The sequence below is a fragment of the Dermochelys coriacea genome, chromosome 15 (genome assembly GCF_009764565.3).
Source record: "Dermochelys coriacea isolate rDerCor1 chromosome 15, rDerCor1.pri.v4, whole genome shotgun sequence".
NCBI lineage: Eukaryota > Metazoa > Chordata > Testudines > Dermochelyidae > Dermochelys > Dermochelys coriacea.
The window spans coordinates 28,843,029-28,868,819 of NC_050082.1; the positions used below are offsets into that span (position 1 = coordinate 28,843,029).

Below are 25,791 nucleotides of genomic sequence, written 5' to 3' on the forward strand. Positions count from 1 at the left end.
CAACAATCCCCTTTCAGTGGTGGGGTGACTACTACTACAGATGGAATCCACTTCAGACTCAGTGACACTCTCAGAATCCGCATCCCTTGGGATAGCATGGGAAGAGACAGGCTACCCAAGTGTGGGTTTTTGAGTGCATTATGCCTGTGGAGACTCAAGAAGGTGCAGTGCTCCTGGCATGCAGTGGGGAAAGCAGACATCTAGCACAGATGAAGCACAGGTGTCCAGTCAATTCCCAATGTGTAGAGATAATGGGACAATGGCCAAGCCCTACCTTTCTAGCCTATGTCTTCCTGAGACACTGATCACTATGAGCAGTGTTAATGGCATCCTATACTGTCATGTATGGGTCTCTACTGTGTGGGAGCAATGGTGGGAAAAAGGCACTACATTAGGGGCTAACCTCGTTTGGCTTCAGGTGCCCCCACTGCCTCAGTTTTATTTTCACAATAACCCTCCCCTTTAGCAGTCTGATTTATTAACATGAAGTTCGAAACACTACAAGTCTTCCACGCAGCCTTCTGTGAGGGCACGGCCCTTGGTGCAGGGTTCTTAGTCCTATCCCTGCTGAGGCTTGTTTCCCCCCACCTTTCCTAGCTGGCTCCTGCTCCCTGCATGGAACCACTCACACAGCCCCTTTACCTGCTTTGAGACTCTCCCACAACTGACCTCAGACTGTCCTTATGTCCCCCAGCAGGCCTGATTCCTCCTCACATGCTCTCAACATGTGACCCCTGGATTGAAAGGTAAATCAGTCACAGAAGAGGCTGAGTCCAGCTCTCCCTTAAAAGGATAACTCACCCTCTCACAGACACCAATATACTTCCTCCTCCAACATACTTGGGTGAGGACTACCATCAACTGGCCCTTAATACAGAAAAGCCGTTTTCTCCATCGCATTCCTGTGCTACTAAAATGTTTTGAAGAGAGGGATTTTTACCTGTGCAATAAATGGAGTTATTAAGGCTCCTACTCTGGCCATTCCACTGCATGTTCCTAGGCCCAGAGCACGAGTAGCTGTTGGGTAAACCTGTAGACAAAGCATCAGCACATTAACCCTAGGATACAGCTCTCTTCCTACCTTACATCTCTTTATCAAAGAGCGATACTAAACGTAAGTTCTGTCAGGTCTATAACACTCAGACAATATAATGGCTTAAGAAATTGTAGCCTGTATAAGGCCTATTATGAGAAGATCATAAAATTCAGCTGTCCCACCAGGGCCTCATTCCCATTAAACCTTCTTGTTACAAAAATGACCGTACTCACCTCCGGAGTGTAAACATAAGCAGCCTGAAATCCTCCTGAAATGAAAGCCCTTGCGATGAAGAGCAGCACAGTAAGAACATTTCTGTGAGAATAAGGAGAGCAGAGGTTGGGTTGTTCAGTTCAGTCTTTATTTGGATTTAGAGACAAGTAGCAATTAAAAAAAGATGCTACATTTTATTAGCTAGATCCATTTTATTTTTATTGACCCCCCCTCCATTTTTCTGGACCTTTAATACAAGGATGGTTCAAAAAAATCTGTGATCACTACAGACACCTGGGCTTTTCTAAGAGTCTGCATTTCAACAGAGCACTATCAACAGCCAGTGAGCAGTGAAGTAAATTACATGTACTAGTCCCAGCCTAAAGATATTTGGATGAGGAAAATATGCACTCAATGATTGACCTTACATTAGTCTGACACTGGGATAACTCAACTGGAGCACAATTGGAGTAAATGAGATCAGAATCAGGCTGTGGGCTTCCTGTGTAAAGGTGTGAAATTGGACACACTTGGTTATGTATTCATATTGTTAGGATTTATTATTATTATTTATACGGTGCCTGAAAGTGTTCTAGGAGCTCTCTCTACACAAAACAGTTCAGCAACAACTAAGATGCCATTTCTGTGCCCCCTACCTTCAGCCCCAGAGTACAGAAAGAACTGTGCACAAGTGACAGGAAGGCCAAAATATTCCAAAAGGCCCAACACTCATAATCAGAGGCAGATTTTCCAAAGAGCTCAGTGCACTGAGTCAATGGTGGGTGCTCAGCTCTTGTGAAAGTCTGGTCATAAGTGTCACAATGGAAGATGCTGGGTGCTGTGCTCTTTGGAAAATCTGGCCTCAGTTGTGGATTCTGAGCAGTCAAAAATTTAGCCCTGAGCTCTTTGGAAAAGTGGGCCCTAACTGGCTGCAATGCCAAAATACAGGTTCCTTCCAGCAGTACAGTAATTTCCAAATTCTTAGGTCAAATGTACCAGTTTTCCAGGCCAAGACTTCAACTTCACTAGTCAGTGCTTATCGCCTGCCCTATAATTGCACATTCTAATCCATAGCACGGCTTAGACTGCTCTGAACCCCAGTCTCACAATTAAAGGCCAAGCTCTGCTGCAAATTGGCATGAGTAACTGAATGGGAGGCACACTGCACAGCAGTGGATTCCAGCCCAGAGGTTCATCATTCATTTGGCAAGGGGGAAACCTAGAGAACTAATTGCAAAACTAGAGGTACCAGCATCAGTACATGTAATGGTAGTTGAGACACACTGCACAAGACTTGATTTAGAACTTTTTTCAGAGAGCTATTTCCTACTTTGATGTCAACTATTACCCCCTTTGGTGTATTCGGAACACCGGACTTTGGAGAAGACAGGCTTTCTCCCCACCTGCCTCTCTTATTTTTCTTCTAAACACTCCGTAGAGAAAAGCCTAACTTTCCCTTGAAATCTTTTCACAAATTAACTTGGTCAGTTCTTGATTCTTAAAACCATCACCTTCAACCTATTGTCCCATATGGAAGAGTAAATGAATCAGGGTTTAGTTTTCACTTTGTGTTGCGTACCTTCCAACGCAGAGAAATAACAGAAGACTACAAAACGAGAAGACAAAAAAGGACAGCGCCATGGTTTTTTTACGGCCTATCCGATCAATAATCCATAGGGTCACCAGGACACCTGTATGGGAAGAGAAACTGATTGGCCCACATCTGTGGAATGAGTTCAGATTGAGCTGCAGCATCCAGCAATTACCACACAATGTTATTTGGCTTTGTAATTTATTTCCTTTTCATGTGAATCTGTTGCAAGGAAAGGAGTCAGATTGGCAATTCAAGGGAAGGAGGTTCTCCATGGACAAAACATGTACAACACAGGCATGGAGTTGCACTCACACCAGAGCTGGATTTCTCACTGAGATTTTAATCCAGAGCAGTGATAATATGCTGAATTACTGTCTTGTGATATGCCATCTCAAGCCGATTAATACCTAGGGATATAGTTATAAGTCTAATGGAACAATATTCATATTGCTACCATATGTCACCTATCTTTCTTGCTCTATTGTCACACTGCTCATTTAAATAATTGTGACTTTAAAAGTCATGGCTCTGATGGTGTACAAGGCTCTGCACAGAAGGGGTTAAAGGAAGCAGATCCAACACTGAGTAACCATACCCAGGATCCTTTAAAAATAATTCTGGAAAGCCAACGCCTGGAAGAAAGTTTATCACTCTGCTGCTTTAACAGAAATTAATTGGATGATAAAATCCTATTGAATTGTTACTTTTCCTCAGAATACATGGCATTCAGTTTGGAATTGGAACCATAACCAGACTGGCCACTGTGGCTTCTCAAGACACTTTCCAGAGACTGCTTCTGCAGTAAGCCTCCATTCAGTGATGCACTGGAACTTATATGGTCGCTTACCTGGGAACTCCGATAAAGTGGTCCAGAGCAGATCAGTGTAGTCTTCCTCTGTCAGATACTCACAGGCCAGGCTGCATTTTGCCTTAACTGCTTTCCTTCTACTGGAAACTGTGGGAGGAGAAAGAAGAAGCACTTGTGATATTTTAAGTAATCTCTTCTCTGCTGATCCTCCCATACACCTGTTGTGCTTTTGTGATTCTGTAAACTTGCTGCTGAAACCACTGGGGTGGATGTGGCTGGAATTCAGCAGCACAGCAGGTGCACTTTACCTGAATATGTTGTACCCAGAACACCTAGCCAAAACCAAACAGTTCCTAAGCAGTCTTGCTTCTAGGATGCAACCCTGACCTGCAGACTGATGATTTACACTATTTTTAAAATCAGAACAGGCTTCTGTGACCTCAGGCTAGTGATGTCAGTAATCCCAACTGTAAAATAGGGATAATAATATCTTACCTACAACACAGGAGGGTTGTGAGGGTTAACTCATTAGGATTCATAAAGAGATCCAAGAAGCTTGGATAGAAGGTGCTACAGAAAAGCAAAGTATTATGATTATTTATTCTATTGCTTGAAACAAGATCTTGGCAGGGAGTTAGACTACACCTTGCGGTCCCTTCTAACCATATGGTTCTATGATTCTGAGATCCACAGACCAGCACTCCTGTTTTCCCCTTTAACCCAAACCCCTCTCCTCTTCCTGGTTCTTATTGCCAAACCCTCTCTCATGATCCTTCCTTTTAAAATACAAGGTAAATGTCAGTTGTCTACAGTGTTTTGTATTCCCTCTCCGAAGGACTTTAACCTTCCTCACATTCACCCAAAGCATACAACACATCATACTTGTATAGCGCCTTCTAGCACAGGATGTGAGTGATTCTCTGTAGCACAAGCAGGTGTGCTCTACCAGTACAGACTCCTCTACTTTGCCAGGTAGGTCAAAATTACAAGTTGGGAAACTGAGGCTCAAAATGGTGAAGTGACTTGTCCAATGTCTTACAGCAAGTTAGTGACAGAGCTAGGAAAAGAACCAGTAGTCTTGTTTCCTAGACCTGCATTTTAATCACCAGACCACACTGTCTCCCAATAACTATCCACATTTGTCTAGTATCCAAAGTTAGATTTGTCATTCTACTCTCAGGCTCCTAGACAAACCCTTAATTGATAACTTCTCACAGCAATACCCATCCCCTTTGTATGATTTCCAAACCATCAGGGTGTGTTCCCTAATTTAGTGTGTTCAGAACACAGTAACACTCTCCCTAGGGGAATCTAATTTTCAAGGAGTTTTAAAGATCTTCTTTATACAGTTAAAATACTGACAATAACACAACAAACTGCAACAGAAAAGATGCTGAATTTCTATGCAAATCTTTTCCCTCAGCAGTTCTTTACATTTCAAGAACCCAGAAGCCCTATGGCAGCTGGCAATTTTCTCTATTTCAGACCTAATTAGGCCTGGGAGTGGCAAATCTGGAAAGTCACATTTATGGAATCACACTTTACTCAACAAGAATAGATACGTGCCTCTAATAAGCCTCCTCTGCAGGCTCCACTGCTATTTCACAACTTGGATTTGGGGAATCCTTCCTGTGGCCAACCCAGAACCCCTATGTATCAAGCAGCAAGCAGGATACAGGAGCTGACTTATGTTCAAAATTAACAAGCTCTTAACAAGGTTTCCTAAAGTGTGCGTTAGAAATTGTGACCCTTTCCAAGCCTTCAGCAAAAGCTGGTCCAATAAAAGGAATCCCACCTTTTTTCTCTCATCTACAGGGCATATTTAGAAAGAAGAGAAGGGCTAATACTCACTGCTGCAGACATCCCCTGCTTGAAAGAGCTCTGTAGTTAATAAAACTAACCCATAATAAGAAAAGGCATTGGAAAACCTGCGAGGAAGGAAATGAGAGAGGAAATCTGAGATGGTCAGACATAATATAATGATCATTGTGAATCAAAATGGAACCTAATGGAAGTGAGGACTTCTATTAAATACTTTCTTAAAGTATGGTTCCTACTTCCACCCAGAAAATGAATAGGCCACTGGATCTTGAGTGAATGTTATTTGGTGGTTTAAGAAATTACATGTCATGCAGGTTTGAGGGGAGTGAGATTTTCTCCATTTTAGTGATATTGTAAATGCATCCATTGAAAAACATACATAAGCATGCTGGCATTGAACAGTTTATATCTCCTCTTACCATATAAACCAAAGCAACAATGTTGTCCATCTAAACTGGGGTGTGAAAAGGTCCCTCATTTTCCCCCGGTCTTCCTGTTTTGAAACAAGCAAAAATACAGTTGTTTGATTTGGTTTCTATTTAAAATTGATTTTGGGTCATAAAGAATCGGAGGAAACTTGATTGCATGGAATCACATGCTTCCACTCTTATGTCAGGCCATCTGATATATATATTACACAGCTTACAGCCAGATATTCAGTCCCTGTTCAGGTCCCTTCATGCACATGAGCAGTATAAAGGAGCCACAATCTGGTCACAGCTGCCAAGTTAAGAATTCCCCTGCCAGAAGAAATTCTCAGCTGGTGTAAAGTCATCAGAGCTGGCTCATACCACCCCAGCACATGGGGAGGAAGAGAGAGTGTCAGCAAGTAAAAAGAAAAGGAGTACTCTCCTTTTCTTTTTGCAAATACAGACTAACACGGCTGCTACTCTGAAACCTGTCAGCACGTAGAGAGGGACACAGCTCTATTATGCCAATTCACAGGTGGTGTATGATCTCTTAGTGATGACAGCTAGTAGCTGCAGTAAATTAGAACAGCCTCTAGGTATCTCTAATTTAGGTTGTGCTGAGGCCAAGGCAGCTTGAGAGTCAAGGGGCTGTAAGCAGCTCCTGGATGACTCTCCTTCCCATCTCCTGTGCAGGATGGATCTTGGAACAGAAGAGCATCTGATCCATAGTTTTGTGGTTTAGAAAAAACATTTTGCAATCCAACCCTAAAAACCAAAACCTCCAAAGCAAGCAAAGCATTTCTTCTTTCTCAGAAGGAGAATTTTGGCTGGCCCAAGAATTTCTGAAGGACAAAGAGGTAAGCCAGCCTGTGCAGAACTTCCCCAAAGTTTGGGGGTGCTCTGGGATTTGGGGTTGTCCCATTATAGAAATGGGGGCTAGCTGCAAAATTCAGATTCAACTTGGGATCCAAAATTCCACATATAGTTCTGAGGTGTTCAGATCTGGGGTTCTGATTTGGGCCCTTCAGTATTCTCATGGTCTGATTCTCAGTATAAAGAGGCCTAAAAGTGAGTGTAAATGTTATGTATGCCCATTTTAAGGCCCCTTTACACTGCCACCATTTTTAGTATAAATCAGAATGATGCCCTTGGTGTAATTCCCCATTAATTTAGCATATGTGATCACTTCTCATTAGTAAAAAGAAAAGGAGTACGTTTTCTTTTTGCGAATACAGACTAACACGGCTGCTACTCTGAAACTTCTCATTAGTGTTTATTACTGGTTAAGATGTCAAAATTAAACTTACCACTGATTACTTGTGAAAGGAGCACAGTTTCTCTTAGATCCAGTATTGTTAATATGTCTGTTTCCTGTACTCACCTGTCTGGAAATGATTAATTTTCCCAGAGGCATTGGAGCTCCATTTTCTGCTGCTATCCGCTTCAAAGTGGCAATAGCCTTCTCTTGGTTTCCAGATAACACATCATATCTTGCACTTTCTGGCAGCCACTATGAAAGCAAAGCACAGCAGATCAGATCAGACACAATATTGTCAATGACAGGACAATAAACTGACTAGGGCAGATGTGAGTAGTCTCATTAACTGCAATGAGATGTGAAAGCTTGCAGAAGTAGCCCTTGATGAATTACAGATTTGTCTTTCTGCAACAGGCTTTAAGAAATTCCAGATACCACTTTCATCATATCATCAGGCATCCATCCCTAAACCTATCCCACAAGAGGTCTCCTCCATTACCTGCTTTTTATAATTGGAAGATTTGACTATATCTTTGGAATTTTTTGGTATTACACTCACAGCAGGAATGGCAAAACAGTCAATTAGTTAGCAGGAGTCTGAAGATATTCAAAATTGTCCATTTTTAAAGTTTTTTTTTAATTCATAAGATTTTAAAACACCTGTGTAATTATCTGGAGAGATTCCTGAACAACAATGACAATGGCTAAAAAATAACAGCAGCCAAATAATCAAATTATTACTCAGACAGGAGTCTATATATAGCTTGAATGGGTTGCTATCATAAATACTTTCATCAAACAGGGTAGACAAGTTCAAGTGTCACTAATATGTGAATTTGTTTAAGAATCTGACCTGTAATATATAAATAGCATATTATGCTGAGATTGCCATGGTTTCTGAGAGTTTTTAATTGACAACAGATTAGATGGAAGCTGTGACTTGTGGTAAAATTATTTAAGGATCCCAAGATGAATCAGAAAATAACTGATTTTAATAAGAATAAGAGGTTGATTCCACTGAATTTGACTGAAACTGCATGAGTAAATTAGAGAGAGAATCCCAGTTCTGATTGATTTCACAGAACTCCAAACTACCAGCATTCTACAGCAGAGCATCAGATTACAAGCATTACATCATCAGAACAACTCTCATTGAGAAGCCTACTATTACTAGCTGTTGAAACAGCATCAGTTGAAGCAGTATCATTTACATCATGATTTCAGATTTATTAACAGGGTACCATCAGGAAAACTCATTGCTGTCACAATTCCACTCAATCAAGCTCCATATTAACTTTGTTTTTATTGTGAAATGTTAGATTTGCTGCACAAACATCTCTCCAGTAAAGAATACCTACAAAACATAAGATGGCGAACAGCAAGAGTGGAACAGCAGAAAGAATGAGCAGCCAACGCCAGCCAAGAGTGGGCATCACAAACACTGCAAGAAGGACTTCAAATACAGTCCCAATGGCCCAAAAGACCTGCAAAAGGAAAAAGGAAACAGTCACAAAGGGGGATAAAAGAATTCTGAGATGCATGACTGATAACAGCACAGTAACTAAAAAGGAGAAGGACCATCTCTATTAATGCCCTCTTCAACTGGAAGTTCTACAATCATAGAATCATAGGGTTAGAAGGGACTGCAAGGGTCATCCAGTCTAATCCCCTGCCAAGATACAGCATTTGTTGTTGTAAACTCTGTACTGTAGAGACTGGTGGTGAATCAGGGATGAGACATGTAAAATGTGCACAGATGTAAGCCAAGAGAAATCCAGCCATTTGTGAATGGGATTTTTTTTCATGCTCCATGAGCTCAGCTCTCAAAACTTATTACCAATGTTCTCTGGAAAGCCATGTTTAAATGTAGACGAATAAACTGGTATCAGAGGCAGCTTCTTATATAAAATAGCCTCATATTTTATATATGGTAGGGCTTTTCTATATTTTATACCTTTTGTCTTCAGACTTGTCCATAACTCTCCCTATGTTCCAAGCATTTTGTAAATCCAGATTCCATTCTAAAACTCAGGTTACTGAAAACTTTGGGTAAGAAAAAAAAAAGGTTTCATATGATGGGACATTTTCTGCTACTCATGTTGGTGGTTTCAAACAGTTAAATTTCACCTTCAGCAAGACCAATGTGCTGTATTCATTTGTTACAGCAGAACTGCAGACTGGAAAATAATGAGTCAACACTTAATTTGTGGTTGATGGACCAAATTCTTCTCCAATTTACAGTGGCTACCTCAATGATGTAACTTGACAGTAGATTTTGGCCACATATATTTCACATCGCCTACAGTTTCCTCAAAACAGCTGCAACTTCCTTATGGTGTGAATGATTAAGATATGATTCTAGATCCCCTTCAGTTGATACCCGGACATAATAAAGTAGCTTAGGATAATAATAATCTATCTCTAAGTATAATTCTTATAAACTGCTGTGAGATCTAGAGTCCTGTTCTCCTTACATAGATAAAACTATCAAAATCAACAGGAGTTTTGCCTGAAAAAGAAGGAAGGAATTGAAACTCTTATTAGTAAGGCCAGAGCTGGGACACACTGTCATGAAAGCTACCCAGGTCCATCTGATATTTTCTTCCCTTTGATTTTTAGTTCCCTCAGGGGCTAATTTCCTTTTCCTGTTAACTAACTAGTCAATGCTTAGGATAAATTTCTGATTCCACTGGGTGATTACATGGATCCAGAATGCTCAGAACTAGCCAGACCAAGAAGAGGGTAAAAGAATACTAGCACCATGAAAGAGAGTTGCTCATCTACTGAACTCTACTTAGTGAAGGTCAGGCAATGAAAACTAATTCTAGGCAGCAATTATACTGGAAGATTAATTTTGTTAAAAGGCTATTTGAATTCAGGGAGGACAAGATTTCACAGGGACAGCCCTTTCAAAGCCACTGAGTGCTGATCAAGGAACAGCTCTCTCAACAGTAACACCTGGTTGCTTCAATCATCCATGAAGCAATCATACTTTTTTTTTCCATTTTAACACTTTATGGGCTAAATTCAGCTCTCTCTGACCCTGGTATAGAGAGCTGAATTCAGCCATCTATTTGTTGTAGCTGGTTTTGAATTTTCTAAGGTCAGTGGAATTGAATGGACACAACTGAAAGCAGAATTTGGGCCACCAAGTCTAAGGACCAAGTACAGCTGGCTACACCACTTACCTCTATTAATAAAATGCATTTTGCTCTAGCTTTCATTGGAAGGAATTCAGCATATAAGGTTACTCTGTAAAGATAAACATTGAGAAAAATGTCATGTTAGCACACTGAGCTATATTCAGGCATTTGATTTGTTTCCTGTTAAAACTGCCAAACCACAGTGACAACATAAAAACCTTTCCCAGCCCACACAGCCAGCAGTACTACAGACACTGGATCAGAGTCTTCTCTCATTTACACCAGAACAATCTCATTTATTTTAATATGGATTGCAGCAGTTAATGGAGGAGAGAATTTGATCCTCTCTGTGGCTTTGCAACCTCAGACTCAAACCTGCTAGATCTAGCAGACCTTGATGTGTATTTGCTCAGAGCTCTGGTCTGGACAGGCATTCTCACAGTGGGATTCAATGCATAACTCCTACAGTTGCTGGGCAGAGTAGTTCCCCAGGGCTTAATTAAATTGGTTAGGAGAATTTCACTGCTGGTCACTCATCTCTGCTAGGTTTCAGTCCTCCAGGAGATGAAAACCTGGAGGCTGTTGTTATTGTTATTGCTCGTATAAAATAATTTGCACTCCTTTATTAAGCGGGAATTTTAAAAAATTGACTTGAGTCTCTGCAATGCCTTTGTACCCCATTGTGCCAAAGGGCAATATATTTGAATTACACAGTTGTTGTGTGAGTGTTTCCTGAGGATTAATGCAAGGGACAGAAGCCAATCAAAGGTTTGTCCTGTCTGTTTTAAACAGTCTGTTAGGACTTATATTTCTCTGCTCCTACCATATTTGTATTCCATTGACTTGCCAGGCCCTGTTTCTGCTTCTGAAACACCTTTAGGGTCCAATCCTGTTACCTTTGAAGTCAATGGCAAAACTCCTACTGATTTCAGAGGTGCAGGACTGAGCTCTCAGTGACTTTGCAGAGCTCAGTTAATCAGTGGATAACACTGCAAATATCAAACATTAAATCAGTGATTAAAAAACAGAAGGAAATAGTCATGTGTAATAAAATGCAGAGCATTCCCCATATAATGTAATAGAGTACAGTGATTAGAGTTGTGTGTGGGTTGTTCTTTTCAGGGGAATGCTCTGCATCTCCTACTTTTGTATCTATGGGATGCTGTGAATGCTAATAATTATGTCCTACTCAGTGTCACATAGTATCTCATAGTAAGATTCCCTGGGAGGCCACTGTTTCCTATATACAGCTCCTGCATATGCAGATAAATGTGCTCCTACATGTAATATGTTAATTTCTAATTGTACAAAGCATTATTTTAAACAGCATCTTTCATAAAAACTCTATCCCAAAATGCATTACAGAATGCAATAATACAATCACATGAATCTATGGACTCAATGACTCTACAGAAATTCTGCTTCTCATATGCAATATTGTAGCTTGTCCAAGACTATTAAAAAAAAACCCAGCTCTTTCTGCCGTCTCAAGTACATTTCTCCATTTGCCAATCAGACCATTCAGAATTAGAGCCAGGGACAGGGGCTCAGGAGATCTGGGTTCTATTCTGACCTCTGTAACTGGCTCACTTTGTTATCCTGGGAAAGTCATGTGTTTTACTTTCTTCTTTTGTAAAATGGTATTACTTATCTATTCATAAATGTTTGCAATGTAAAGAATTAACTCTGATGCTTTGCTTCTTTCGCTCTTCTGCCCCATTCTAGTAATGCATATTGGAAGCTGTGTGGCAGAATCTGGCTCCCAATTAATAAACATGTGGCTGATTAATGACTTTCCTAGTTTACACACATACTGCTGTCATTAGCAGTCTTACTGGAGGGAGGCTAAAGAGCAATGGAAATATACTAATAGTATTACAGAAGCCTCTCAGAGTGGTGGTTCCTTTATCTGGATTTGTGGGAATGGCACTAGAAAAGCTGCAGCCATCGCAGGATATTGACTCATCTCAAACAAATCCATGAGCCATCAATCTAAGTCAGGCTCCTCTGGCAATGAAATAGCACCTCTCCTGATGCAACACATCAATTATTAATGAGAATAATAATGAGTAAATGGGAAGGGGAGAGTAAACAGCTACACTCATTCCCTTCCATTTACAACTAAAAGGCTACAGCAGGGGTCTTCCCCTTGAAAATCTGGAAAGCCCCTTCCTAAGTGAGGGGAGCCTCAAAGTCATGGAGTTATGTCCTAATTCTCTGTTCTGACCAGAGATAGGCCTCATCCATGAAGCTATTCAAACTGTTCCAAGTTGGATGCTGTTTGGATTTGGAATTCCAGTTTTGACCCATTACACAGATGGGCCTGAGGCTCAAAGTTTAGGTTCAGATTTGGATAGGAATCCAAAGTTTCACAAAGTTCAAGGAGGCTCCAGGTTGGCCCTACCTCTAATTAGTAGTGTTTATGTCATGACCTGGTATTGTCACAATTCAGCGTCATCACTTATTGGCTCAATTTTATCATACAAACATGGAAATGCAATGTCAAGCCATTGCTATGAGCTTATTTTACATCTCTTTGAGAGTTTCACACTATCTGTTCTCTCTTCCCTGCTGCTGCAAGAGTGGGATGCTAGTGCCTTTTGCCTTCACCCCACTTCCTGGACACTTGAAGGGACAGAGAAGGATCCTGTCTGTTCTGCTCTGTCTGCTTGTAGGAAGCAGGACTCCAGTGATTATCACTCCTCTTGCTCTGTGTAAAAGTACCAAAATAAGCAGCTGATCTAACTCACTGACTGCTTTAAAGTCTCATGCTCTAGATCCGCAGACTGAACATCAATGACTAATTGGCTTAGTTTAGTACAGGAAAATCCAATAGAACTTACAAGTATGTAACGCTTCTGACCATATTAAATTCAGACACCCAGTTTGTTCAGAAGGATGTGTTAGTCATCAGGGGTCTAATCACCTCCTCACAGAAATACTGTGCATTTCAAAAGCCTTCCTAGAGTTTAATACATCCGTGTTAACATCTTTAGAGGAACTTAGGTTCAGAAGGCCCCTACACAGAGTGACATACACAATTCCACAGGAGCACTGATTTCAGTGTTAAGAAAAATGGGAAAAAGAATATTTTGAAACGTGAATATTTACTTACGACTGAGGTACCCCTCCAATCCCAAAGCCCACCAGTCCCCTGAGCACAAGGATCCAACTGTATACTGGTGCAAAACCACTGAGGATCCCATAGTACAGGGTCCAGAACACACTGATCTTTAGCCCCTGCATTTAACAAACAACAGAAAAAGGATGATGCTGTAACACAAATTAGAAAATTATAGACTAATGCCCAGATCTCCTAAATCAGGAAGCATAGAAAGTACTCTAGGAGAATAGTTTTGTGAAGCTGGGAGCCAAGGGTTTCATAAAGCTAGGCTCAAAATAGTTAAAGGAGACTTGAGAACTGTATGTGCAAATGTTCTGTGCCTGTGGCCCTCATTAGGCAAAAATCCCTGTAGTTTGCACAAGCAAATAAGTATACTGTGTGCAACATGGACAATTACCATGTGCTTTAATGCATTGCTGAACCTGAGCCCAGAATATCATAAAGACTATCTTTAAAGAAAACATGCTTCATTTCATAACACAGTCAGACAGTTATTTATTTCACTCTTTATTTTTCTCAGCTCTCATTTACTGTTACAATCCTGTTGCCCTCACTGGGAGCAGAAACTGGGCTAGCTTTGGCCTGCTTGATTCTTGTACAAGTATGTGGATTATGCAATTCAGCAATGTTATGCACTAAAGTGGAGTGCACTGTAACTGTGTTATAATGGCACCTATTTCAGTAAAAGTTGGAGGCTTACAGTTTTTCTGCCATACTGGTCTGAAATGTTTCCCCAGAGTGTAGAGCTGCACATCATTCCCACAAACACCACCTGTGGAAAATCAGAAATAGCCTTCCTCTTAACAGCATGTATAAATTTCCAGAGAAGAGCTCAGAAGAGAAAGCTGCACAACTTTACCATCAAACCAGAAAATTCAAACATTCATTGTCACTACTGTATTATGTTAAGGTGCTGTGGGTCCAGTTTCCATTAAAGGAAATTTACATATACAAAGTAGGATTTTCAAAACCACTCAACAATGGACTAACTCCACGCCCACTGATGGCAATGGAAGTTTTGCTACTGATTTCAATGGGACCAGTTAGTCTGATGCTGAGTATTTCTGAAAATCCAACGCATATATTTTTGATAAACAAAGTGATAATGAATTATGAGACAACGACTAGTTAGTGTAAGTTGCCAATAAATGAAAGGTCATTAAGGCCCTGTCCACAGAGATAATCTGCGACTGACATTACAATTTCAGAGTAGCAGCCGTGTTAGTCTGTATTCGCAAAAGAAAAGGAGTACTTGTGGCACCTTAGAGACTAACAAATTTATTAGAGCATAAGCTTTCGTGAGCTACAGCTCACTTCATCGGATGCATCCGATGAAGTGAGCTGTAGCTCACAAAAGCTTATGCTCTAATAAATTTGTTAGTCTCTAAGGTGCCACAAGTACTCCTTTTCTTTTTGACATTACAATGTGCATGCTGGTATCCTACTCATCTGAGGCTCGATTCTGCAAGATGCTAAGCATTCTGGCTCAGATCCTGTAAAGCACTGAAGTATATGTGCATGTGCAGTCCTGTTGACTTCAGTAGGGCTACTCTTGTTTAAAAGTAAACATGGCCTTAAGCTTTTTACAAAATCAGGCTAGAGTTCTCAACACCTTGCAGCTTTGAGCTCCTCTGGATGCCTGGTGACACTAGGTATGTCTCACTCAGCTCCTCTCTAACCTCTGACAGTTTCCTCAGCAATTTGTGTGAGGTTTGGTCTCACAGGTTATGTAACCATCCTTGAATGGAGATATAATTAGATTTTACAACTTCAGAGAAGTCAATTAAAAAGATTATAATGTTAAAGAAAAAACTGTACCTTTAGTAATAGTGATACTACAGGAAATATAGCATACTCCACAAATAAACATATAGGTAAAATTCTGTCCCATTGAAGTTAATGACAAAAACTGCCAGGTTTCACCCATGGGTGAGATCCTGCAGTCTTTACATAGCCAAAAATCCTATTGAAGTCAATGGGAGTTTTATCTAAGAAAGAACTGCAGCCTCAAGTAATATGTGGTGCAAGAAAGGGTCCATTTCTAAAAGTTATACATTTACCAACTTTCATGTCACATTTGATGATACTCCATCCTTTTGACCTTTTACACACTGAGATCAAAACTGTGCTATGCTGAAACACTGGCTAAGGTCCTCCTTTAGTTGGGCTGGTTTGAGGTCAGTTAGGTGAAAGGCATGATGTTTACACTAGCTATTTGATTTAAATGTATTTAGCATATTTACAAATTTGTGCAATATCGGTATAGTTCAAAAATGCCATCAAAGGCCATGGGAGTGAAAAATGTTATGGGAATTTGAGAGTTAAGCTGTAGGCCACAAAGAAGCAACAATTGTAAGTAGAAGGTATTCACACTCATCCATGTCCTACACTCTGGTTTTCTCATCCCTAAAGCCCATCTGCATTTCCAGCACTGTTGCACCATTCTCTGAGGGCTCTACTTTCAGGATTATTAGAGAGCCCAGCTCAAACAGCAAAATCCCACTCTACCCCAGGGCTCCCACTCCTTCCATGTACAAAGGAGCTTAGACTTTCCCAACAGGGTGAGAAAGCAGATCCTCTGAAAAGATGACCAAAATTTACAAACCCTTTCTGTGAGTCAAGGTGGGGCATCTGAGTTACTTTGGGATGAGCCTGGATCAATTTATAAGTTTGGCCATTAATTACATTTAATGGGAAACCCACACAAGGCAAAATCTGCAGTTCTGGCTGAGTTTCATATTTTCAAATTCTGTTTCTTAAAAACAAAGGCTCCTACAACACCAGTGAGCCAAAGTCAGAGAGACCCATACTAGTGTAGTCTCCTTCCCTCTGCAAAGGCCATGAACAGATTTTACATTGTGATATAAACTATAATGTCTGAACAACGAGTAGAAAAACCTTACAGAATACAGGAGCTGTCAGCTATTTTTCCTACCGATGTAAGCAATGCAACCTGCCAGCTTGGTAATCGCCACTCACAATGAAGCTGAGGAGCTAGGATACTTAGAATCATCATTTCCATTGCATCTGCCATCTAGAAGGGCAATAAAGAAAAAATAATGACTGCCTGAATAGTATTGTTATAACAGCCGATTATATTCCTCTTTTAAGTTAACCCCTCCCTGCTGAAGCCATTCCTGCTGTGGAGGTAAAACATGGCAGTGCAGTTTGAAAGACAGATATTGTATTGCAGATTTGCACAGTGCAGTGAAATAAGCACTATATTTTCTGAGCATTAGCTTTACATTGGGATACGAGCACTTCAAAACTCATTTTTCTTTGCCCCCATAGCCTTGGGATGGTCTGCTATGTTAAAGTAGTTAAGCCTACAAGATATCAGAATTTTTAGTAGGTAGGATTAAAGAGCCAAATTCAGAAGTGGTGCATAAGGTGGTGTGAATCTCAGGGAGTCTAAGTTGTTTTAACTCCTTTTTCTGGTTACTTAGCAAGATTTGTATTAGCTTAAGACTCCCTTAAAGGCAGACTGAGTTAGACTTACTTATTGCCATATAACTTATACCCTCGTATTTGGTCCAAATACTTTGAGAAAACATCTATGGGCCAAAATCTACCTCAGTTACCCACAGGTATATAAATCAGGGCAGACTGTAATCCTATATATAGAAAATAACTAGAAAATGAAGGATCTAGACATATTTAGCCTAAAAATTTTACAGAGGAGGGCATTATAGCTCTTTATAAGTAAAATATTGGCAATTAAAGAATAGAAAACAGAATCATTTGCCCTGGATACCAACCCCTAAAAGCACTGGTTGGGGTGTGCAACAGGGATATATTCAGCTATCAGGAAAACCTTATTGATGATGAATTCACAGAGAATATAGAACACTTTGCCTAATGTGATAAATATGGAGAAATCTCTAGCTTGTCTTTAAAGAAAAGTGAGATCAATTTACTGTAGGTGTAATTTGGGACCCTTCCTACCTGAAGCAAAGTTTTGGAGTACAGGATCCAAATGGTTCCTTCCAGCCCTGTCTTATAAGACATACAGAAAAAGCCTAACCAGCTTTCTCCTCACATGCTCATGCTACTCATTCTGGTAGTTATTAACATTTCAAGTCTTTGTTCATTACATTTTTGGTTGTTTGTGTTTGTCCCCGAGCATGAATACATCATGTGGATATTAGTGTATTACATGGATTCCTTGAGGGGCTCATACGCCATTGCCCTTGGCAACAATTACTTGCCCATGCTAATCCAGTAAGAACAGAGAGCTTCCACTGGAATTTCCCAAACCCGATGGCTTCCACCGCATCTTCCACCATAAAAGTATCTAGAAAAGAATCAACAATTCTGGTTCAGCACTGCATTCCTTTCCCTCCTATAAGAGCCATACTCTAAGATAGAGCTTCTAATAATACATCTAATTAATAATAATAATTTAATAACGGGCTAAATCCTTAGAGCTTTATTTAGTTCTTACCCAGGCAAACTTCCATTTTCTTCAAGGATTTTCCCAAATACAATAATTCTAAATATTAATATAATGTCTTACATTTATACAGCACTTTTATATAAATCAGTGTAGTCCCAATGACTTTGGAGGAGCTCCAATGATTTGTAAAGCTGAAGAACTGACGCTAAGTTTAAGGGGGACACTTCACCTACCACTGAAATGCAGCATTCTTTGGAGTGAAGCACAGCAGCTGTTTAACAGCACACAACAATACTATACAAGAGGACAGGAAGTACAGGTTATTTTATCCAATTAAAATTACAAAGGGAATCTAAGAAGGCAGAATGTAATGGTTGGAGTTGATAATTCGGCCAGGACACGTGGACGATCACTGATACTGTTTCTAAAAATGCCCTCAGGGTTTTGAATCTTGCAAATGGTCATGCATTGGACCACAGTTTTATGTCTCATCTGAAGACTATCAAACCTCTCCAGTTTACTATCTTGGACATTACAAGCCACGTCTGTCTAAAATTTAGAATAAAAAGATGTCAGTATAAATGCATTTTTATTTTTCAGTTTAAGTCTCAAAGTTTTACCAATACCAACTATCAGTAAATATAAAGTCAACTTATCCATTAAAATGCCCTCATTAAAGAAAAAGTAAAAGTTCAGTCTTGTAATACATTGCTGGAAGTCAGGTCCCAAATAAGCCAGTGCTGAGATTTTTCAGAAAGTCAGTATGTGGCTTCACATCCATGTGTCTGAGAGACGCAGTGTTGCAGTAGGTTGTATGTCTCTTCAATGCTTTTGAGCTTCCCTTTAGGGCTGATCGCAAACAGAAATTCTCTCCATATTAATGTGTGTCCCAGACCTTCCCTGGTATGCTGAGCTCTTTGGAGAGATTCACCCAGGTTTGAATATTATTTTGTGAAACTTCTAGTAAAATAAAGAAATAGCAAGGCACAACTGTGCAACAGAGAAAATACACAGTAAGCCAGAAAACCCCAAATAAAGTACTCTAAAGAGGGAGGGCATATCACATTATAATTCCATCCCACTTCTTCCACCATAACGGAATGAGAAGAAACAGAAAAGGGAAAAGAAACACAGCCCATACTATGCCATCAGTCTACAACTCATTCCAAGTGGTACAGTGCATTCAAATTACATCAACCTCTTAAGAAAATAAGCCCCCTTGGCTGGTAATTGTCCCAGCAGACAAAAGCTGGAATGCTCAGCTCAGTTTCTCCCTCTGGACCAGTGGGAGCCAGCAACACTGCAGAGGCTTCATCCTCAGGCCATGTGTTACTGCTCTAGTGAGCCCTGCAAGATGATTTAGGAGCAGCAGTGATCAGTTCTAAAGGGAAGTTATCCAGCCCTCTCAAACAGAGGAAATGGCCCACCTTGATTATCACTACAAAAGGTTCCCCCACCCCCGCTCTCCTGCTGGTAATAGCTCACCCTACCTGATCACTCTGGTTATAGTGTGTATGGTAACACCCACTGTTTCATGTTCTCTGTGTATATAAATCTCCCCACTGTATTTTCCACTGTATGCATCTGATGAAGTGAGAAGTAGCTCACAAAAGCTTATGCTCTAATAAATTTGTTAGTCTCCAAGGTGCCACAAGTCCTCCTTTTCTTTTTGCGAATACAGACTAACACGGCTGCTACTCTGAAACCTGAAAAGATGTGGTGACCCAAGACCCAGTTCCAAGAAGGATGGAGGGCTACAAAGGCAGTAAAAGTGCTTTTTTGGTAGCAAACAGGTAATTCTCCAGTCTTTCCCCTCCTGGAGACCATGGTGTTCCTGACTGGTGTTGTGTCCTTCTCATTATGGATATGGAGAGAGATGTGGCAGGAAAGGGCAAGGAAAAATACTGAACAGAAGTGGATGAGCAAAAAATATTCAGCTACACTGTGATTGTTAATACTAGGTCAACAGAACATTTTGAATTAAATTAGTCACATTTATACTGTGTTATCAAAGGTAACAATCAAGTACCTAAAGAAAAACGTGCACATTTAGTATTCAGTGCTGAAATGCCCCTGAACAAAGAAGCTAGGAGCAATTCCACTAAGTACTCAACTATATGCATCAACTCATATCATGCAGGCTACCAAACAACTGTCAGATGCCATTAGCTTTCAGCCATCATGTAATTGAATGTATACTACAAAATTAACATACCAAGTTAACTATCCTCCATCCTCCTGAAATAGTGCTGCAAGGGCTCAGTCCAAACCCACTGATCAGGATCAAGCAATAAATCCTAAATATGCTTTTATTTGACCTTTTGACTCATCTGAGCTGATCAGTATGTCAGTTGTATTGCCCTATAATCTACAATATCTAGATATGGGTTTAAGATCCCAAATTTAGATCCAGATCTTGAACAGTCCATAATTTTGGAATGTTTGGATCCAGAGTTTTGGTTTGGCAAGCTATGAAGCCAGGAAGGATTTGGAAAATTTGGAATCAGCTCTGGATTCATACTTTGACCATCCCCTAAATTCAGGTGTGTTTTGATCTGAGATTTGCTTTGGCTCCAGTTCTGATAACATTAAAACAAGCAAACAATCCAACCCCCTCAGAAGACACTTTAGTTAAATGGTGACCTATCAGCTGCATCATAATTAATCCATACTGTTATTTATCACTTTGACCTGCAGGTTTTCTAGTTCTCTAAAACCAGTAGGCTGCAGTTTGAGTGAAATGTAGAAGCCACATCCCTTTTCTAAGAGGAAAAACAAAGTCCTGCTTACCATCAGTTGGATTGGCAAATTCCTTTGGCACTGCAGCTCCATCCTCTAGCTCTATAGCCTCTAGCTCTGTCCGAACACCTTCAATCTGAATTTCATGCTCTCCTGAAATGGCATCTTCGTCTGACCTGGAACTTTCCCCTGTGCGGCGAAACTTGACCACCCTAAGAATATAGAAATGAGAGTAAATGCTCCTGTGGGTCTTTTCTCGGATAGTAATATGATTTGCTGAAGCTTCATTTCGTTATGTTTTATTATTATTAACTATTATTTTACTAACTTCTATAGTGCCTGTTGCTGTGGTAGCAGGACCCTTTAAGATTGAACCACAAACCAAAACCACTTAACCAAATACTAAGCAAAACAAATGTGTCTTGTATCATGCTTTGAGGTGTAAACCCAGCCACTAGATATGGAAGATCTTAATTTTAAAACTAATCTCCTGTTGTCTCCCTACCTTTTGCATCTACAATGGATGAGCATTTGGATATCTAACCACCTGATTGAAATCACATAGTTGGCCATTGAAATGTTAAGCATTCATATTTAGGTTCTGAAAGTGGATGTTTCCTAGCCTACCTTAAAACAAGAGGTGAGCTATCAGATATTCAGGTCGCATATCATTCAAGGCTTTAAAGACCATTAGTGATGCCTTGAATTCAATGTTTGTATTAACAATTTACAAGGTTTAATCTTTTTGACAGCAAAGTAAAAGTTTTCTTAATGCCAATTGACTCAAAGGATAGGGCTGCTGCATATACAGTTAACACTGCATAAAATCACTTTTTAACAAAACAAAAACGAGTGTATGAATTTAGTGCGGGCAAAAAAAGTGCCAGTTTGATAGCACTGGAGACTGAAGTCCTCTGTTCACAGAGTAGGTATAACATGCGTCGCATAAGGGAAAGTATCCCCACAGTCTCCTACAAATTGATCTCAACCCTGAACTGGAAGGACCACCTTCTGAAAGTGAGAAGGAAGTTCAATTTTCAGGACTCATTCAATCCTCAGCCTTGCTGCTGAGATTGCCAGCAAGGCACGGCCCAGTTATAAAGGAGTATCATGGCAAATACAGACACTTGACTACTGGGAACCAAAATGAGAATCACCATATTATTTCACACAGGGCACCTTACAGCCATCAGAGAGTAACAATATCCATTCACTTTCACAATTGACTTGGGATGAACATGAGGTAGTGACCAAATGTAAAAAGCTATCACATTACCAGTCTCGCTAGCCATTTAGCATCCCTCGGTTCATTTTTGAATATTATCATTCATCACTTCACCTATTATATTGAGGTTCCAGAAACACACAGATAACACAACTACTTTAATTCAGATTATTTATTTGAATAAATATATTTAATCAATTCCATAATGCTAAAGACACAAGCTCAGTTTAAGACAGTAGCATGTAAAAGCAATCAGATTTGTAGTCACAGATCTATCACAGTGATCATCTAGAAAAAAGAAAGTAGTCAATTTAGTGCAGATTAGCCAGTTGTTTTCTAATATTGAATTATTTTATGAATCCTGCTTCATTATGTAATATTTAACTACCTGCCAAATTTCAAGATTTCTAATGGTCCTCTGGACACAAATCAATCTTCTGAAAACAATGCAGAAAATTAAATGCAGCCCATTTCTACAACAAGGATAAAGCATTTGAAACTAAATGACATAACTTTATTTAATCTATGTGCCTGTATGCATGTAGTCAGACAGACAAGTAGTCAGAAAGAAAATCCCTGGCAGCAAATAACTAACAATTCTGTGCTGTTAACATGAACAACTATATGTAAAGCAAAACACTTATTAATTTCGTTGCTCTGCAGATCCGTCTTCTGATATTGTGACAGGGAACAAACTATTTTAATATACTTGTGATTTTATTAAATTAGATCACGTATATGGAATGAAGGTCCAATCTTGTGGCTGGTTACCTCCTTCAAGGTTTGGGGAATCTTCAATTTTCAAAGGGAATTTTCAATGGGAATCCCATTGAAATGTACGAGATCTCAGCACCTCAGAAGATTCAGTGCACATTTATATTGGCCAGTCATTTTCTTAATCTTAATTTATGTGGATAGTATGGTTATAATCAATGTAAACAGTTAGGCTGAAAACATCAAACATTACTTACCAAATCCAGATGTCCTTACTCGGTTCTCACTCGGTCTTTATTCACTCCTTACTTTGGCATACTTCCAGGGATTTGCCTGAGTAAGGAATGAGTAAAAACCAAGTAAGGACTTGAGTATTTGGCCCTGAGCTGAGTTGATAGGACAAAATCTGCCCTGTGTTGTGCAGGTATCACTTGTGGGGGGAAGAGAGCCTAGTAGCCTCTTCTACTTGATGCAGCAGCAGGACAAGATTGCAACCCAGAGTTTAAGAGAGTTCTAGGGATTAAGACTGCTTGTATAGGCTGCTACAACACTGCCCTAAAGGTTTACTGGGCATTTTGATCACACCAATGACCAGCAAAGAAACAGGTCCAGAAAGTTTTGCATGCAGTTGGCCCTCTGTTTCCTCTCATCCTGGCTCCCTAAAAAGTAACCCCATTTGTGAGACTAGTCAGCCGAGCAAAGAACCACAGTGAAAGTCTCTGCATGTTAACAGATATTAAGCAGTATTTTACTTTTCTTGCATACAAACAAATACTTAATTTCTAGAAAGTTTGACTTTGTAAATATATGATAGCTTCTTTTGCTGTTATTATATGCATAGCAAAACCTTTGAACCCTTGATCCGTAATTTTAGATGATTCCTATAGACTGCCCCAGAAAAGATATATTCACAACTGAGAAATATAGCAGTGAGAAACCACTATAATTGCCTGCCATTTTGAACTTTAGCTTTTTCAAGTTTTCCCCAAAGAAAGGTAGTCAAGATTTGGGCATTTTTATTCATGTACAATTATTTTAGAAATAGATCCCATTGGGATAAAGCTGCTATCAGAAAGGAGACTTGCTCAGGACTATAAATATTCACAACACACAACAAAATGGAGGTACACGTAACTGTAGTAAAGTAAATGAAGAATAAATGTGCTATCTCCGGATTTATAGACTTGTGATTTACATGCTGTTTACAAAAAATGGAAGGAAATGTTTAGTAAAGTTCCTTATTTACATAATCATGTAGTCAAAAGCCATTGGAAATCAAAAAGACTTTTTTTGTACCCTTCTTGGAAATTATTTTGGACTTCTTATCCTGGGGAATAGACTTTTGTTGAGTCTTTTGAAAGAAAACGTAATGCTACAGCACTTATTTCTTATTTCAATGTACAAGGTTATTATCTAACGTGCAATAATCACTTCCCAACTCTAGTCATTAAGAGTTTGACCCAGCACAGCACAAGTGCAGAATAAGCACACGGTATCAAGTGATGAGTAGGGAGCACAGGGGAACCCAATCCTGCATAAATGAGATTGCTGCTGCCCAACTGCCAAACGACTCCTGCCTAGCAGTAGAAGAGAGGCTGAAGGAGCAGTGAACACATCGTTCAAAAAACTTGCACATCGGGATGTGCACTGTTAAAGACCTTGCAGAATCCAGCGCAAGTATTCCCAAGAGATACAGTCCCTGACGAGAGGGACTAGTTAGCAAATATATATTGTTTTATGGCCCTGGTCTCAGATCCGTGCATTTTTGTTTCATTGGTTTGTTGCACAACCAAATACTTATTAAAGAATCAAAATTCTCTCTTTTATCATCAGGTGTCCCTCCTACTCTTTGGATGCACACTATATGCTACCATGGAAGTGGAGGTTATCCTACCCTTCCTCCTATATACAAGGTGGCGCCAAAAATAATTGAGAATAGAAAGTTAAAACTGTGGTGTCTACCTATGTAAAAGTCCATCATACTGGAATTTGCAGTATATGTCAGAACACTGCTCACAAGCATTTCAATATTCATTTTCATAATGGCACTCTCTGTAGTCACAATTGTATCCCAGGCCCCTCTATGGCTTAGAGCCAAGAGCGATCCATCTTCCATCTTATTACCTTCACGTGTGTGCCAAACAATCAGGATACAGCTAAAGAAAAACCTTTTTTCACTCTATCCCCAACCTTTGTAACACCTGTGTAACTTATAGAGCTTAGCCACTGACATCCTCTTGTATTTCAGTGTAATATGTTTTTTTGTTTGTTTGTTTGTTTTTTGTTTTGTTTGGTTTTTTTGGAGAAACTATCTTAGCCTTGATTGTCTCTCTTCTGGTCTTCAGTAACTTAATATTTTTAGCCTAGAATAAAGATTAGTTGTGATGGTCTTTATCTTATTTAATTTCATTTTCCTTCTCTTTAAGGGACAACAACATCAAATACCGACCAATTATCCTTACATGCTGCAGCTGATGCAGTCAGACATGCACATGACAGTTTTAAAAGATGAAGTGAAAGACTTTATACTTGGCAAGACGTGATGTCATAAATATAAAGGGAAGGGTAACCACCTTTCTGTATACAGTGCTATAAAATCCTTCCTGGCCAGAGGCAAAGTCCTTTTACCTGTAAAGGGTTAAGAAGCTCAGGTAATCTGGCTAGCACCTGACCCAAAATGACCAATGAGGGGACAAGATACTTTCAAAATCTGGAGAGGGGGAAAAGGCTTTTGTCTGTCTGTGTGATACCTTTGCCGAGAACTGATCAAGCATGCAAACCCTCCAACTCCTCTAAAGTTAGTAAGTAATCTAGCTAGAAAATGCGTTAGGTTTTCTTTGTTTTGGCTTGTGAAATTTGCTGTGCTCGAGGAAATATGTATTTCTGTTTTTGTAACTTAAGGTTTTGGCTAGAGGGATTCTCTATGTTTTGAATCTGACTGCCTGTAAGATTATCTTCCATTCTGATCTTATAGAGTTGTTCTCTTATCTTTTTTTATTCTTCTAATAAAGTTCTGTTTTTTAAGAATCTGATTGGGCTTTTTGGGTCTTAAAAATCCAAGGCTGGTTTGTGCTCCTCTTGTTTATTCTCAAGCCTCCCCAGGAAAGGGGGTGTAAGGGCTTGGGGGGATATTTTGGGGAAACAGGAACTCCAAGTGGTCCTTTCCCTGATTGTTTGTGGCAGCGTTTACCTAATTCAAGGGCAAAGACTTTGTGCCTTAGGGAAGTTTTAACCTAAGCTGTTAGAAATATGCTTAGGGGGTCTTTCATGCGGGTCCCCACATCTGTACCCTAGAGTTCAGAGTGGGGAA

The 25,791-nt window shown here is 39.8% G+C and overlaps 1 protein-coding gene across 2 annotated transcripts in view; it reads right to left on the reverse strand.

Annotated features, from left to right (window-relative positions):
• Positions 1-25,791, reverse strand: part of LOC119843882 (SV2 related protein) — a 34,795-nt gene that overhangs the window by 5,928 nt on the left and 3,076 nt on the right. Inside the window, exons 2-16 of one of the 2 annotated variants that reach the window (XM_038373817.2) lie at positions 22,739-22,814; positions 20,594-20,754; positions 17,616-17,701; positions 16,343-16,441; positions 14,108-14,179; positions 13,399-13,523; positions 10,329-10,392; positions 8,499-8,624; positions 7,264-7,392; positions 5,892-5,965; positions 5,503-5,579; positions 3,691-3,798; positions 2,829-2,940; positions 1,270-1,351; positions 941-1,030 (exon numbers count right to left, since the gene is read on the reverse strand). In XM_038373817.2, coding sequence (XP_038229745.1) covers positions 941-1,030; positions 1,270-1,351; positions 2,829-2,940; positions 3,691-3,798; positions 5,503-5,579; positions 5,892-5,965; positions 7,264-7,392; positions 8,499-8,624; positions 10,329-10,392; positions 13,399-13,523; positions 14,108-14,179; positions 16,343-16,441; positions 17,616-17,693 — 1,236 coding nt within the window. In that variant the 5' untranslated portion in view covers positions 17,694-17,701; positions 20,594-20,754; positions 22,739-22,814. The remainder of the gene's footprint in view (positions 1-940; positions 1,031-1,269; positions 1,352-2,828; positions 2,941-3,690; positions 3,799-5,502; positions 5,580-5,891; positions 5,966-7,263; positions 7,393-8,498; positions 8,625-10,328; positions 10,393-13,398; positions 13,524-14,107; positions 14,180-16,342; positions 16,442-17,615; positions 17,702-20,593; positions 20,755-22,738; positions 22,815-25,791) is intronic. The other variant, XM_038373815.2, reaches the window with a different exon arrangement.